At 48.9% G+C, this 15,951-nt stretch overlaps 1 protein-coding gene across 4 annotated transcripts in view; it reads right to left on the bottom strand.

Moving 5' to 3' along the window:
- Window positions 1–11,023, bottom strand: part of lrch1 (leucine-rich repeats and calponin homology (CH) domain containing 1) — a 173,188-nt gene extending 162,165 nt beyond the window's left edge. For 2 of the 4 annotated variants that reach the window (XM_060833363.1, XM_060833362.1), the window contains exon 1: window positions 10,654–11,023. In XM_060833363.1, the coding sequence (XP_060689346.1) occupies window positions 10,654–10,924 (271 nt within the window). In that variant the 5' untranslated portion in view covers window positions 10,925–11,023. The remainder of the gene's footprint in view (window positions 1–10,653) is intronic. The other 2 variants (XM_060833361.1, XM_060833364.1) reach the window with 1 other exon arrangement.
- Between the last annotated feature and the right edge of the window lie 4,928 nt (window positions 11,024–15,951).

The following is a 15,951-nucleotide window of genomic DNA, read 5'->3' as shown; positions in this document are numbered from 1 at the left end:
ATCAGCTCTTCTATCACTTTGCTAACGCCCAAGAGGGTAACTGACCAGGTTGGGTTTGTGCTGCCTTTTTTTGGGTGAGAACATACTGGAGTAATGTGTCACATTGCTTGGAGCTTCCAGCCTGATACATTGGGAAGCACAGTGCTGCTACTGCTGTACTCCTTCAACAAAGCAGCTTTGATCATGTTCAGAGGTGCTGGGCCTGGTAAAACAGACTGACATTTAATTCCATGTACCTCACGTCAATAATTGTGATGTATCTTCTGTGGATTCAAAATGCCCCATCACAGTACCATGTGAAATTGTTCTGACTAGACGGTCAGTGGTGCCAGACCATCTCTGGTGTACTATCTTCATTTCATCCTCATTAGCTGCAACGTGAAAGCTGTTCCTTTGTTCCCACACTCCCTTTATCCAGTGCCTGGGCTCGTAGACTATAATTTGTGGGATATCTTTGGAGCAGGATTGAGATTTTAAATGCTATGTAAAAGTGCAGAACACAACAAAATCTTTAATATAGATTTTAAGATTGAGCATCCAATGTGGGTCCCAGCTGACTAATTACTTCCCTTGAAGACAGCAGGATCTCAACTGTCCTCCTTACAGAACCAGCACTAAAACAGCAGCAGCTTGCAGTCAGGTTAAACCTGGCTTCTTACAGCAATACTCAGCACCAGCAACACAACACAATGTGACAAACCCATCTACTCCTCCAACACAGAACACAACATGGTGGAGACCCTCCTCCCCCTCCCTCTCCCCACCAATAATACAGAGCATGGTGAGGTTTACCTGGTCACTACATAAATAGTAAAATGACACAGACAAGCAACACATCAGTGAAAGGACTGGTGTGGGCTAAGTGGGCACCTCAGGGGCAAGGGAATGAGGGCTAACCCAAAGGCATGATGGTTAGAGGAGGCACTTCAGGATATGAGAGGGGGTCAGGTAGCACCCGGAAATGGTATCACAGTCAGGAAATCTGATGGAAAGTGCATCTGAGGAGCCCATGTGAATTTGTGCCGTGAATCTTGCAGATGGTATACACTGCTGCTCCTGAACGTCGGTGTTGATGTTCATGGGTGTGATGCCAATCAGGTGGGCTGCTTTGTCCTGGGTGGTGTGAAGCTTCGAGTGTTGTTGCAGCTGCACCCACCCAGGCAAGTGAGCAGTATACCATCACATTCCTGACCTGTACCTTGTAAACGGTGGGCAGGCTTTGGGGGGGTCAGGGAGGGGGGTTTCACACTGCAGATTCTGAGATTCTTTGGGGAGTCAGGGAGGGGGGTTTCACACTGCAGGTTCTGAGATTCTGAACTGTTCTGGTAACCACTGCCGATCTGGAAAAACCAACTTTAGTTTCTGGTCAACGGAAACCCCTCGGACATTGGTAGTGGGAGATTCAGCAACAGTAATGTCACTGAATGTGAAAGGCTGCTGGTCAGATTCTGTCTTGTCATTGCCTGTCATTTGTATGATGCACATGTTACTTGCCATTCATCAGCCCAAACCCGGATATTGTCCAGGCTTTTGCTGCATTTGGACACTTAGCGGCTTCAATGTCTGCGGAATTGCAAATGGTGCTGAAATCATTAGCTGGTCTTTTGATGGCGGGAAGGTCATTGAAGAGGTCGCTGAAGATGGTTGGGCCGAGGACAACAGGGCTTCTGCAGAGATGTCCTGGAGCTGAGATGACTGAGCTCCAATAAGAACAACCATGTTCTTATTCAACAGTGGGACACTTGCCCCCAATACCCACTGACACCAGTTTTACAAGTGCTCCTTGATACCACGTGCTGTGTGTAAGGGCGGAGGAGGCAGAAAACTCAGATCTTATCAAGTGAGATTGAGAAGTTAATGCCGATACACTCTCGAGTGGAGATTTATGTTAGATTTATATGATGATAAAGAATATTGAAAGGTTGACATAAAAAGGATGTTTCTTGGCATTCTAAAATGGGGGGTCATTGTTTTAAATCTGCCTCCCCTTATCCTAAAATGGAGATGAGGAGAAATGATTTCTCTCAGAGAATTGCGAATTCGCTACACCTGTATGTGGTGAATGCTCAGGCACTGTGTGAACTGGAGGAGAGAAACAGATTTTTATTGGTAATGTATTGAAGGGTTATTGAGAACTAGCAGGAAAGTGGAGTTGAGACCGAGATGAGATCAGCAATGATTGCATCAAATGGCAGAGGTGGCTAAAGGAATGAAACTGTCCAAATTCTTATGTTAAGAAACACTTGGATGAACATTTGTGATAACAAGATGTACAAGGCCACAGGTCAAGTGCTGGAAAATGGGATTTGAATAATTAGGTGCTTGTTTCTGACCGGTGCAGACTTGAAGGGCTTTTTTTTCCGTACAGTCGACGTCTATGACTCTGTAGCTTAGATACTGTCCCAATGGAGGAAAGCAATACCCAACACCAAGGTCCTGGGCATCTCATGAGGTGGAACTGGCTGTTCCGTTGGGTGGAAAATGGAAATAAGTTTTTGAATCAATCCCCTCAAACGCGTGTGGCCACATCCCCTGGGTAGGCCCGACCTTCTGGCCACTGGGCCACAAGGGCCCCCAACCACCTTCCTATAAAATCAGAGAGTTTATTCAAAACCAGATAGAGGCTGACAATCTGTTTGTCATTGGCTATTTCAAAGCCCACTTGGCAGGAGTTTTGCTTTTCAGGAAACAGTGAGCCTGGGCTCAATTTGGAGCCTCCTCAGAGACAGAAGCCAGTGAGGTCATGTCCCACAACAGGCAACATCTCACCTTGGTATCAGCCATTGCCACATCCCTCCCTAGGCCCAAAGCTTCTCGGTTCAAGGCCCAGTCTGGAATTTGGAGCAACGCTTCAGTGCAATAGTGAGGGAGCGCTGTATTTTCCTTTATGTGACATATTTAAACAATGGTCAGTCTGCTTTTAAGGGAAATAATTCTGTGATACTGTAACTACAGGGAGTTCCCTAGTATCCTGTCACTGACATTCCCTTCATAGAATCCCTATAGTGTGGATCAGGCCATTTTGCCCATCAAGACCAGTGTAAGCCACCCAGACCCACCCCACTACCCTATCCCTGTAACCCTGCATTTTCCATGACTAACCCCTCCCTACCCTGCACATCCCATGGGCACTATGGGCAATTTAGCCTGGCCAATCCACCCAAAATGCACATCTTTGGACTGTGGAAGAATACCCACGCAGATTCTGAGAGAATGTGCAAACTCCACACAGTCACCCACAGGTGGAATTGAACCTGGGTTTCTGGCACTGGGAGGCAGCGGTCTAACCACTGAGCCAGCCCTAATCAAAAGAAAATCACCAAAAAGGCAGTGTAACTGGTCAGATCTCTCCTTACTGCATTTGCCTCCAGAAGATAATTCACTGAAACACTCAGAGAGCTGAGTGGGAGCTAACTGAAAGGCGAATCCCTGTAAAACAGCAGCTAAGAGACCGGCCCAAAGTGCTACTGCTATTTTAAAACAGTTGGCCATTCTCTTTTCGCCAGGTGCAAAGAGGAAGGATCTGAACTTGCTGGGATTGGCCAACCAGAAAATTCTAATCAAAGGCTGCTGGTGTTTCGATCCTCAACCTTGGATGGGTATCATTTTTGATGGAAGTCCCCTCAAAGCAAAAGACAATTAACAACATCACTGACATGAAAAGCTTCACTTCCAGTTGATCCGTTGTGGAAATGCAACCAAATGACTCTGCCTCCCAAGATAAACCAGCTTCGGTCCCTGCAGCTGTCAGAGCAGCTCAGAGCACCTTCTGAGGAGAGCACCCGCAGCGTGGTCACACTGTCCAACCTCCTCCTGTTGTGTATCTGACTCACTGATGGGTCATATCCGTTTGTGTTCCTCTGCAGACCGGCCTGTTATTGACACACACAGGGGGATGGTGGATTGACCCAGTTATCCTGCAGGTGCACGAGGGAAGATGGTCAGCGTCATCCTCGACCTGATTAGGAACAGGAATCCCTGCCACAGACATACTGCATACGGTCAGAACTTGTGAACAAGATGGAAGAGCTTGCTTCAGCAACTTGGATTTACATTACACCCTTTAACTTTAAATAATGCCCCAAACAGGGTGCTATTCCTTTCACTGAGGGCTGCTCTTGTTAGCTTTCAAATGCTCCTTTTCCTACTCACTAACTCTGTTATTAGGCAATGCAGCCACATAGTAACATTACCTTCTACATTTGTGTTCATGTATTTGGACTCACACACAAGAGTTCACCAGTGTCTTCAATAATTATCAACAACTTTAAACATAAAGCAACAAAACGTTTACTTCCTAACTAGCACATTGTTTTTAAATTGGTACAGAAACAGGGATAAGATAGCAAAAGCTCTTTTTAAAACTAGTGACACATACTTCTACAGACAAAAAGCCCTCACCCGAAACCACCAGCTGCAGCCTGGTGGAGTCATGGATAATACAGTCAGCACATATTCCAAAGCCTGGAATATCTCGACCAGACAGCATCGATCCTTATTACTCCATCTCAGATCTCAATCTCAATCTCATATTTAAATCCAACAATTACCACAACACTGATTACAATATCATCCAGAACAATCTCCCTCAGAGTATCCCTTAAATTTAAACAGCTTTAACTCTCACTGCTCCATCCTGTGCCAGTTGTAGCTGTGCCTTACAGCTGCATCCTGGCAATCTCCAACCCAGTTTGTATTTCTGATAGTTGCAGTGGGGAAATTCTCTGCGCAATAGAGGAACCGCTGGGAGGTTCTCACTGCTGCATGTTCAATCAGGAGCCATATGCCCCCAAAAAACAGAGTACACCAGCAACATTTCACTGTCCGAAGTGCAGTCGTGGTCACTGAGTGAAACGTTGTGAATGTAAAAGTTTATTACCATCATTTCGAGATGCAAATGAATTGTGCCTCTTGCCCTGCAGCCCAAAACAAGGCTTACACTTCTATGGCACAGTGGTTAGCACTGCTGCCTCACAGCGCCAGGGTCCCAGGTTCGATTCCAGCCTCAGGCAACTGTCTGTGTGGGGTTTGCACATTCTCCCTGTGTCTGTGTGGGATTCCTCCGGTTTCTTCCCACAGTCCAAAGATGTGCACGTTAGGTGGATTAGCCAGGCTAAATTACCCAGTGTCCAGGGATCTGAAGGTTTGGGTGGGTTAGCCATCGAAAATGTAGGGTTACAGGGCCGGGGGGGGGATCTGGGTGGGATGCCCTTTGGAGGGTCGGTGTGGACTCGATGGACCAAATGGCCTGCTTCCACACTCTGGGATTCTCAGACTTACACGGCAACTAAATTGGGGTCTCATTTATAATGAAATAAATTAAATGTGATGCACTTCCAAACTCTGTTTCATAAACTGAACCTGGACCTAGCGTTATATCCGTCATCACTGTCGACACACCCACCCTCTGGTTGTGACTTGCAGACAAGATTCATCTGCTCTCTGATAACACAGCTCCTCCTTACTTTGATAACAAACACAGTGTGTATAACAACACTCTAGTGCAGCATTCCTGAGTATTATTGCTCTATTACTCTGCACGGCGTCTCTGTGGTAACTTCACACACAGCAAGCTCCTGTTACACTACAAGAAATCCTGAGTGAATTCGCACAATCCAACCCTGAGAACTGGTTTCATCACAAGCTGATGGGATGGGAACTCCCTTCACAAAGCCTCACCTCAGGAAACTATCCAACAAGCCAACCTTGTGGCACACAGGTGCACAAAGGAACGTCCCTCTCCTCACTCAGACGCTGTGTGGGGGAGAGGTGGGAAGAATGGAGCACCAGAGGTGAGTCAGGGAATCTATTTTCCAAAGGTCAGAGCAGGTTTTAATGCCTCTAACCTATCAGGTTAAACCAATTATAACCACATGACGTCACGGATGCAGCTCTCAGAGCTGGGGACTTTTTCCAAGGTTTCCACACAGTGGATGGCTACCCAATGGAAGGTTCATCTTACCAGATAATGCTTAGAGAATCAGGAGCTCTGCACTGTCCCGGTGTGCGTCTCCTGTCCGCACGGTCCCGGTGTGCGTCTCCTGTCTGCACTGTGGTACTACTGGCTCCCTGTCAGAAGACCTGACATTACAAACAAATAATCTGGCTTTTGTTTGGGATACTGGGGAGAAGCCATCTGCCCTACTTCAAAGAGAAACCTTGAGGTTATTTAATATTCCATAATGAAGGACCACAGTGCACCAAACTGTCAAGCCACATTTTGGAGTTACTGACTATGGAAAGGATTTGAATGCTGGTTATTTTCACTCGAACACAACGCCATTAGCAAGTGAGCAAGATCCCTAACCCGACCTTTACCAAATACTGGAGAGCAGGAGCTTCAGTCCCATTGTGCTATTGAGGACAATGCTGGAAAAGCACAGCAGGTCAGGCAGCATCCGAGGAGCAGGAAATCGACACTTCAGGCAAAAGCCCTTCATCAGGAATTCCTGCTGAAGGCTTAGTGAAGGGAGTTCCCATCCCATCAGCTTGTGATGAAACCAGTTCTCAGGGTTGGATTGTGCGAATTCACTCAGGATTTCTTGTAGTGTAACAGGAGCTTGCTGTGTGTGGAGTTACCACAGAGAAGCCGTGCAGAGTAACAGAGCAATAATACTCAGGAATGTTGCACTATAATGTTGTGCTGTGCTTTTCCAGCACCACTCTAACCTTGACTCTAATCTCCAGCATCTGCAGTCCTCACTTTTACCTTGTACATGCTGTTACCAACCCAGCTGATGTTAACACTGGACACAAATATAATAAGGACAAAAGGGTAACTAGGGAGAGAATAGGACCCCTCAAAGATCAGCAAGGCGGCCTCTGTGTGGAGCCGCAGAAGATGGGGGAGATACTAAATGAATATTTTGCATCAGTATTTACTGTGGAAAAGGATATGGAAGATATAGACTGTAGGGAAATAGATGGCGACATCTTGCAAAATGTCCAGATTACAGAGGAGTAAGTGCTGGATGTCTTGAAATGGCTAAAGGTGGATAAATCCCCCGGACCTGATCAGGAGTACCCGAAAACTCTGTGGGAAGCTAGAGAAGTGATTGCTGGGCCTCTAGCTGAGATATTTGTATCATTGATAGTCACAGGTGAGGTGCCGGAAGACTGGAGATTGGCAAACGTGGTGCCACTGTTTAAGAAGGGCGCTAAAGACAAGCCGGGGAACTATAGACCGGTGAGCCTGACCTCGGTGGTGGGCAAGTTGTTGGAGGGAATCCTGAGGGACAGGACGTACATGCATTTGGAAAGGCAAGGACTGATTAGGGATAGTCAACATGGCTTTGTGCGTGGGAAATCATGTCTCACAAACTTGATTGAATTTTTTGAAGAAGTAACAAAGAAGATTGTTGAGGGCAGAGCAGTAGATGTGATCTATATGGACTTCAGTAAGACGCTCGACAAGGTTCTCCATGGGAGACTGATTAACAAGGTTAGATCTCATGGAATAAAGGGAGAACTGGCCATTTGGATACAGAACTGGCTCAAAGGTAGAAGACAGAGGGTGGTCGTGGAGGGTTGTTTTTCAGACTGGAGGCCTGTGACCAGTGGAGTGCCACAAGGATCGGTGCTGGGTCCACTACTTTTTGTCATTTACATAAATGATTTGGATGCAAGCATAAGAGGTACATTTAGTAAGTTTGCAGATGACACCAAAATTGGAGGTGTAGTGGACAGCGAAGAGGGCTACCTCAGATTACAACAGGATCTGGACCAGATGGGCCAATGGGCTGAGAAGTGGCAGATGGAGTTTAATTCAGATAAATGCGAGGTGCTGCATTTTGGGAAAGCAAATCTTAACAGGACTTATACACTTAATGGTAAGGTCCTAGGGAGTGTTGCTGAACAAAGAGACCTTGGAGTACAGGTTCATAGCTCCTTGAAAGTGGAGTCGCAGGTAGATAGGATAGTGAAGGTGGTGTTTGGTATGTTTCCTTTATTGGCTAGAGTATTGAGTACAGGAGTTGGGAGGTCATGTTGTGGCTGTACAGGACATTGGTTAGGCCACTGTTAGAATATTGCGTGCAATTCTGGTCTCCTTCCTATTGGAAAGATGTTGTGAAACTTGAAAGGGTTCAGAAAAGATTTACATGGATGTTGCCAGGGTTGGAGGATCTGAGTTATAGGGAGAGGCTGAACGGGCTGGGACTGTTTTCCCTGGAGCGTCGGAGGCTGAGAGGTGACCTTATAGAGGTTAACAAAATTATGAGGGGCATGGATAGGATAAATGGACAAAGTCTTTTCACTGGGATCGGGGAGTCCAGAACTAGAGGGCATAGGTTTAGGGTGAGAGGGGAAAGATATAAAAGAGAGCTATGGGGCAACTTTTTCACACAGAGAGTGGTACGTGTAGGGAATGAGCTGCCAGAGGAAGTGGTGGAGGCTGGTACAATTGCAACATTTAAGAGGCATCTGGATGGGTATATGAATAGGAAGGGTTTGGAGGGATATGGGCCGGGTGCTGGCAGGTGGGACTAGATTGGGTTGGGATATCTGATCAGCGTGGACAGGTTGGACCGAAGGGTCTGTTTCCATGCTGTACGTCTCCATCACTCCAAGTCAGGTCCCTGAGAGAAACCTGGCCTGTTGGATTCTAATTTGATTTTTAATACGTGGAGGTCAGGTACTGAACACATTCACAATAAGGTATTAGTGTACTCCTAACATGATGGATATAATATTTATCAGGCAAGAAGAAAAATGATAAAACACATTACAAAATGTTGGCAAGACTTAGACTCAGGAAAAGATGGTGCTCCTCATTTGACCCTTTACTCAAACCTCAGTGAAGGGTTACCATCATCTCTACAGACAAGCTGCTTGCTCAGTCAGGATGGGACAGCTGTAACTGGTTTCCTTCCAGCAGACTCCGTGCAAACACTTTTATCCCTTCGGACATCTGCCCCAAGATAGCTGAAACAAACTGCAAACTAAACTCTATCACCTCACACTTTGAAACACACACCGATTCCCTGAATCTAACCACCTTGCCTCCATTTCCCGGCACGCAGACTGTTCAACCTCCTGGACTGATCTGCTGCCCTGTGTCACTGGACTCTCGCTGCTCGGCAACAAGACAATATTTTAAACGGACGGAACTGTTCACTTCTACAGCTTTTAACTTCAAATTGTAAAACCTCATTAAAATAGACGTACACAAAACAGACCTCCCGCTGTCTCAGCGCCAGGAGCCCAAACAGAGAAATGACAAGCCCCAATCTCCTTCTAAACATATGAAATACAGAACTGAGGCGTGGCACAGTGGGAGTTTGAACCAGATGGGTCCAGGTTCAAGTCCCACCTACTTCAGTTGCATGCAATAACAACTCTGAACAATTCACAGAGTCATAGAGCACGGAAACAGACCCTTTGGTCTGTGCTGACCAAGTTTCCCAAACTAAACTAGTCCCATTTGCCTGCACTTTAGTCCATGTTCCCATAAACCTTTCCTATTCATCTACCTGCCTAAACGTTGTAACTGTACTTGCATCTACCACTTCTTCTGGCAGTTCATTCCACATACTAACCACCCTCTGCGTGAAAACGTTGCCCCTTAGGTCCCTTTTAAATCATTCTCCACTCACCTTTAAATCATGCCCTCTAGTTATGAACTCCCTTACCCTGGGGAAACAACCTTGTCTGATCACCTTATCTATGCCCCTCATGATTTTACACTGCACACAGGGCAGCGGGTACCTCAGCTACTGTACACAGAGCACATTGGAAAGCATGACCCTCACTGTACACATAACAGGTGGAACCTCAATCACATTGCATGTGGGACATTACCAATCATGGTCCACAGGAATCTTGCGCTAATGTGATTCATCCTGTAAAATAAATCCTTTACATGATAAGCTTTGTGGATACGGTTTTTAGTTTATTCAGCAGCTGTACATTACCAGGCAGTGATGGTACACACAACCTGGTAACAAAACAGAGAGTCATTCATCCATATCGCAAGCTCAAACAGTTGACTCCACATTTATCCCAAATCCCAGTAACTAGTCGACAATGAGGGGGCATGGGACATCAACATCTCCCCCCCCCCCCCCCCACCAATTTTAGACGACGAGGAGACACTGTCGAAGAGGTCAGCTTCACTGACCTGGAAACACCTAACTAACTAACTAACTCCATCAGATCTTTCACATCCACCAGCACTTCCTCAGGAGTAAAGTTTTGCTGCAGCCAAGCAGTGGGTGCCCACCGTCCGCGGCTGGTGTTAAAGCTGGCAACGTGTCAGTCAACAAAAACCACCGACTTTTCATCCACTTAATGCAATCCAACAAACATTGTTACACTAGTTACTCACATTAGTTACACTAGTTACTTCCAGTAGTTACACTGATTGTTACATTAGTAATGTCCACTGTTATAGTTTAACAAAGCTGATAACCTCTGGTTCCCACTATAACTGTGGATGAGTGGGTACACCAGCAATGGTTAGACTGGTTGTACCACTGGTTAAACTAGTTGGAAACGGTCAAGACCACTTACATTGATAGTTAACAAGTCCAGCTTGTCACTAACTTACTCTCCTCGGTCAGCGACAGGTTATGACAGCGCCTGGCCTCGGCAGGTTGCGCTGGTTATGTAAGTTAAGCTAGTTAGCGGCTAGTTAAGCGGCTGCCTTTTGCCCACCTGCCTCCACCGTGTCGCTCAGGTCCAGGGCGGCCGCGCTCCTCGGGAACTCCTTGAGTTTGCGGCCGCTCAGGGCGAGGATACCGGAGCCCGCCGCCTCCTCCAGGGCCCGCTCCAGGGAGCGGGGAAGGAGCGGCCCCGCCGCCGCCACCGCAGCCACCGCCGCCGGGGGCCCAGAGCCCGGCCCGGGCCCGGACCCAGACCCAGACCCCGCCAGCCCGACCCCGGGGCCCGGGCACGGAGCCGCACCCGGAACCTCCGCCTCCGCCATGCTGACCCTCCGCGCTCAGTCCGCTCCCGCCGATCCGCCGCCGCCGCCGCTGCTCATTTCCCGCTGCGTACCGCCCGCCGGAGGGACAACCGCAAACTGAGGCGGAAACCCCCCCCAGCAGCCGGCCGGCGGAGCGGCGGCGCAGCCTGGAGGCGGCGGCAGGAACTGCAGGCGGGAGCGGGGGGAATGGGGAGAGACTGACACCCAGCGGGGGGAGGAGGAACTGCAGGAGGGAGGGGGAGGAGAGAGACTGACACCCACCGGGGGGAGGAGGAACTGCAGGAGGAGGAGAGAGACTGACACCCAGCGGGGGGAGGAGGAACTGCAGAAGAAGGAGAGAGACTGACACCCAGCGGGGGGAGGAGGAACTGCAGGAGGAGGAGGAGAGAGACTGACGCGCAGCGGGGGGAGGAGGAACTGCAGGAGGGAGGGGGAGGAGAGAGACTGACACCCAGCGGGGGGAGGAGGAACTGCAGGAGAAGGAGAGAGACTGACACCCAGCGGGGGGAGGAGGAACTGCAGGCGGGAGGGGGGAAATGGGGAGAGACTGACACCCACCGGGGGGAGGAGGAACTGCAGGCGGAGGGGGAGGAGGGAGACTGACACCTACCGGGGGGAAGAGGAACTGCAGGAGGAGAGAGACTGACACCCAGCGGGGGGAGGAGGAACTGCAGGAGGAGGAGGAGAGAGACTGACGCGCAGCGGGAGAGGAGGAACTGCAGGAGGGAGGGGGAGGAGAGAGACTGACACCCAGCGGGGGGAGGAGGAACTGCAGGAGAAGGAGAGAGACTGACACCCAGCGGGGGGAGGAGGAACTGCAGGAGGACAAAGACTGACACCCAGCGAGGGGAGGAGGAACTGCAGGAGGAGGAGGAGAGAGACTGACGCGCAGCGGGGGGAGGAGGAACTGCAGGAGGGAGGGGGAGGAGAGAGACTGACACCCGCCGGGGGGAGGATGAACTGCAGGGGAGAGACTGACACCCACCGGGGGAGAGGATGAACTGCAGGGAAGAGGCTGACACCCACCGGGGGAGAGGATGAACTGCAGGGGAGAGGCTGACACCCACCGGGGGGAGGAGGAACTGCAGGAGAAGGAGAGAGACTGACACCCAGCGGGGGGAGGAGGAACTGCAGGAGGAGGAGGAGAGAGACTGACGCGCAGCGGGGGGAGGAGGAACTGCAGGAGGGAGGGGGAGGAGAGAGACTGACACCCAGCGGGGGGAGGAGGAACTGCAGGAGAAGGAGAGAGACTGACACCCAGCGGGGGGAGGAGGAACTGCAGGCGGGAGGGGGGGAAATGGGGAGAGACTGACACCCACCGGGGGGAGGAGGAACTGCAGGCGGAGGGGGAGGAGGGAGACTGACACCTACCGGGGGGAAGAGGAACTGCAGGAGGAGAGAGACTGACACCCAGCGGGGGGAGGAGGAACTGCAGGAGGAGGAGGAGAGAGACTGACGCGCAGCGGGAGAGGAGGAACTGCAGGCGGAGGGGGAGAAATGGGGAGAGACTGACACCCACCGGGGGGAGGAGGAACTGCAGGAGGAGGAGAGAGACTGACGCGCAGCGGGGGGAGGAGGAACTGCAGGAGGGAGGGGGAGGAGAGAGACTGACACCCACTGGGAGGAGGAAGAACTGCAGACGGGTGGGGGAGGGAATGGGGGAGACACTGACACCCACGGGGGGGGAGGAGGAACTGCAGGCGGAGGGGGAGGAGAGAGACTGACACCCACTGGGGGGAGGAGGAACTGCAGGCGGAGAGGCTGACACCCACTGGGGGGAGGAGGAACTGCAGGGGAGAGGCTGACACCCACCGGGGGGAGGAGGAACTGCAGGGGGAGGAGAGAGACTGACACCCAGCGGGGGGAGGAGGAACTGCAGACGGGTGGGGGAGGGAATGGGGGAGACACTGACACCCACGGGGGGGGAGGAGGAACTGCAGGCGGACGGGGAGGAGAGAGACTGACACCCACTGGGGGGGGGAGGAACTGCAGGGGAGAGGCTGATACCCCTGACATACAAGTTTTTTAAGTAAAAGAAACATTTCCAACACCTTTTAGTTCTGGAGAAGAGTCTTGAAATATTAACTAGTGAAAAAAAAACGAAATCTCTAGCAAAACTCAGCAGGTCTGACAGCGTCAGGAAGAACGCAGAGTTAAAGTTTTGAATTGTGAGGATTGATTACTTTATTGTCACTTGAGCCAAAATACAGTGAAAAGCTGTGTTTACAAGCATTACAGGCAGTAAGCAAGGATGTACAGAACAAAAGATTTAGATAGAGGTACACAGGTTACGTTGCACGTGGTGTAAAAAAGAGATGAATATTTGCAAGATCAGTATTATTTGAGGCTAGAGAATCCACTCAATAGTCTAACAACGGCCAGGAAGAGGAGGAAGAGTTGCATCCATTTTAAATAATAATCTGCCTTTTGATTCTCCTCCCAAAGTACATGTCTTCCTACATTAAACTCCACCTGCCAAATTGTTCCCCATTCACCCAATTTATAGAATTATGCCTTCAGGCCATTGAGTCGGTATCACCAAAAATATTCCATCCATACTCGTCTCACTTTCCTGCATGAAGCTCATGGCTTTGAATGTTATGACAGCTCTAAGTACTTCTTGAACTTTCTGCCTCTACCAATTTCCCAGGCAGTGCATTCCAGATTCCCACCATCCTCTGGGTGAAAAATAATTTCCTTGTAATGCCTTTCACTTTAAAATTATACCCGCCTTGTTGTTGACCCTTCGACCAAGGGGAAGAGCAGCTTTCTATTCACTCTGTCCCTGCCCCTCATAATTGTATACATCACAATCAGGTTCCCTCTCAGCTTAAAGAAACAGCCTGAGCTTATCCAACCTCTCTTTATCACTGAAATGCTCCAATGCAGGCAGCATCCTGGTGAATCTCCTCTGCATCTCTTCCACTACAATTACCTCCTTGCTGTAGTGCGGTGACCAGATCTGCTGACGTTACTCCAGCTGTAACCTAACTGACATTCTGTAGAGCTCCAACAAGACCTCCAGGCTCTTCTCATCTATGCATCAACTAATAAAGGTAGGTATCCCAAATGCCTTCTTAACTACTCTATTAACCTGTCCTGCCACCTTCAGGGATCTGTGGATAAACACCCCAAGTTCCCTCTGTTCCTGTGATCCTCCTAGTGTCTTCCCATTCATTAATTACTTCCTTGTCTTGTTGCTATTTCCAAAGTGCATCACCTCCCATTTATCAGGGTTAAATTCCACCTGCCACTGATCTGCCCTTCTGACCAGTTTATTTATGCCTCCTGTAACCTAACACCTTTCTCCTCACTGTCAACCACCTGGCCAATCTTCGGGTAATCCACAAACCTACTTATATCCATCCACATTTATGAATATTACAAACAATTAGGGACCCAGCATGGATGCCTGTGTCACACCACTGCACACCAGGCTCCAGTCTCAAAAACAAAATTCCAGTACCACCCTCTGTCTCCTATCACTAAGACAAGTCTGGATCTATCTTGCCAAGTTACCCTGGGTCTAATGAGTTTTCACGTCTCATGTGGGACCTTGTCAAAAGCCTTGCTAAAATCTATATACTCTACATCCACCGCCTTACCCTTATGCAAACACTTGGTCACCTCCTTGAGAAATTCCACCAAATGTGTGAGACATTACCTCCCTCCGACAAAGCCATGCTGACTATTCCTGATCAAACCTTGCTTCTCCAAATGGAGATTAACTCTCTCCTTCAGAATTTTCTCCAATACTTTCCCTGCCATTGATGCGAGACTCGTTGATTCATCGCTTTTCTTGTGAAATGGAACCACGTAAGTTGTCCTCCAATCTTCTTTGGCCAAAGATGTTTTAAAACTTTGGTTTAGGACACCCTGTTATTTCCTCCCTCACCTCCGGCAGCAATCTGGGATACCACTCATCCAGATCAGGGGATTCTATCTAATTTGAAACCCACTGAAATTTCCAATACCTTCTTGCTTCTTATAATCAATCTGCTCAAAGATACAGTCCACCTTCCCACATTCTGTACTTACATCCTGCACCTTCGAAGTAAAAATCGATGCAATTTATCATTAACCGTGGGTGAGGTCCTGGAAGACTGGAGGGTAGCGAATATTGTGCCCTTATTCACGAAGGACTGCAAAGAAAAACCTGGGAACTCTAGACCTGTAAGCCAAACATCCACGGGAGGTAAGTTATTTGAGAAGATTCTGAGAGATAAGGTATGGACATGTATTTGGAAAGAGTCAGCATGGCTTTGTGCTTGGGAGATCACATCTTCCAAATTTGTTAGATTTCTTTGATGAAGCAACCAGGAAGGGAGATGAGGGCACGGCAGTAGACATAGTCTATATGGATTTCAGGAAGGCCTTTGCTAAGGTACCACATGGTAGGCTGCTCTGGAAGGTTAGGATGCTGGAGATCAGAGTCAAAATGTGTGGCACTGGAAAACTACTTCAGGTCAGGCAGCATTTGAGGAGCAGAAGAATCAATGTTTCAGGCATAAGCCCTTCATCAAGAATGCTCTGGAAGATTAGATCGCATAGAATCTAGGGGGAGCTGGCAAATTGGATACACAATTAGCTTGGTTGTAGGAAGCAGAGGGTAATAGTGGAAGGATGTTTGTCAGACTGGAGGCCTGTGACTAGTGGAGTGCCTCAGGGATCGGTGCTGGGCCCACTGCTGTTTGTTATCGATGTCAATGACTTGGATAAGAATGTACAAGGCCTGATTAGTAAGTTTGCTGATGACACTAAAATAGGCGGTATCGTGGAGAGTGAGGGAGGTTATCAGAAATTGTAGCAGGACCTTGATCAGCTGGGGAAGTGGGCTGAGAAATGGCAAATGGAGTTTAATATAGGTAAGTGTGAGGTCTTGCATTTTGGAAAGTCAAATCAAGGCAGGAGTTTCATGGTGAATGGTAGGGCCTTAAGGAGTGTAGTGGAACAGAGGGAATTTGGAGTTCAGGTGCAAGGTTCTTTGGCCTTCATCAGTCAGGGCACTGAGTATAGAAGCTGGGAAG

Source organism: Hemiscyllium ocellatum, chromosome 12 (genome assembly GCF_020745735.1).
Source record: "Hemiscyllium ocellatum isolate sHemOce1 chromosome 12, sHemOce1.pat.X.cur, whole genome shotgun sequence".
Lineage (NCBI taxonomy): Eukaryota > Metazoa > Chordata > Chondrichthyes > Orectolobiformes > Hemiscylliidae > Hemiscyllium > Hemiscyllium ocellatum.
The sequence above is the reverse complement of the archived record's forward strand: the minus strand, read 5'-3'. Positions and strand labels throughout refer to the sequence as shown.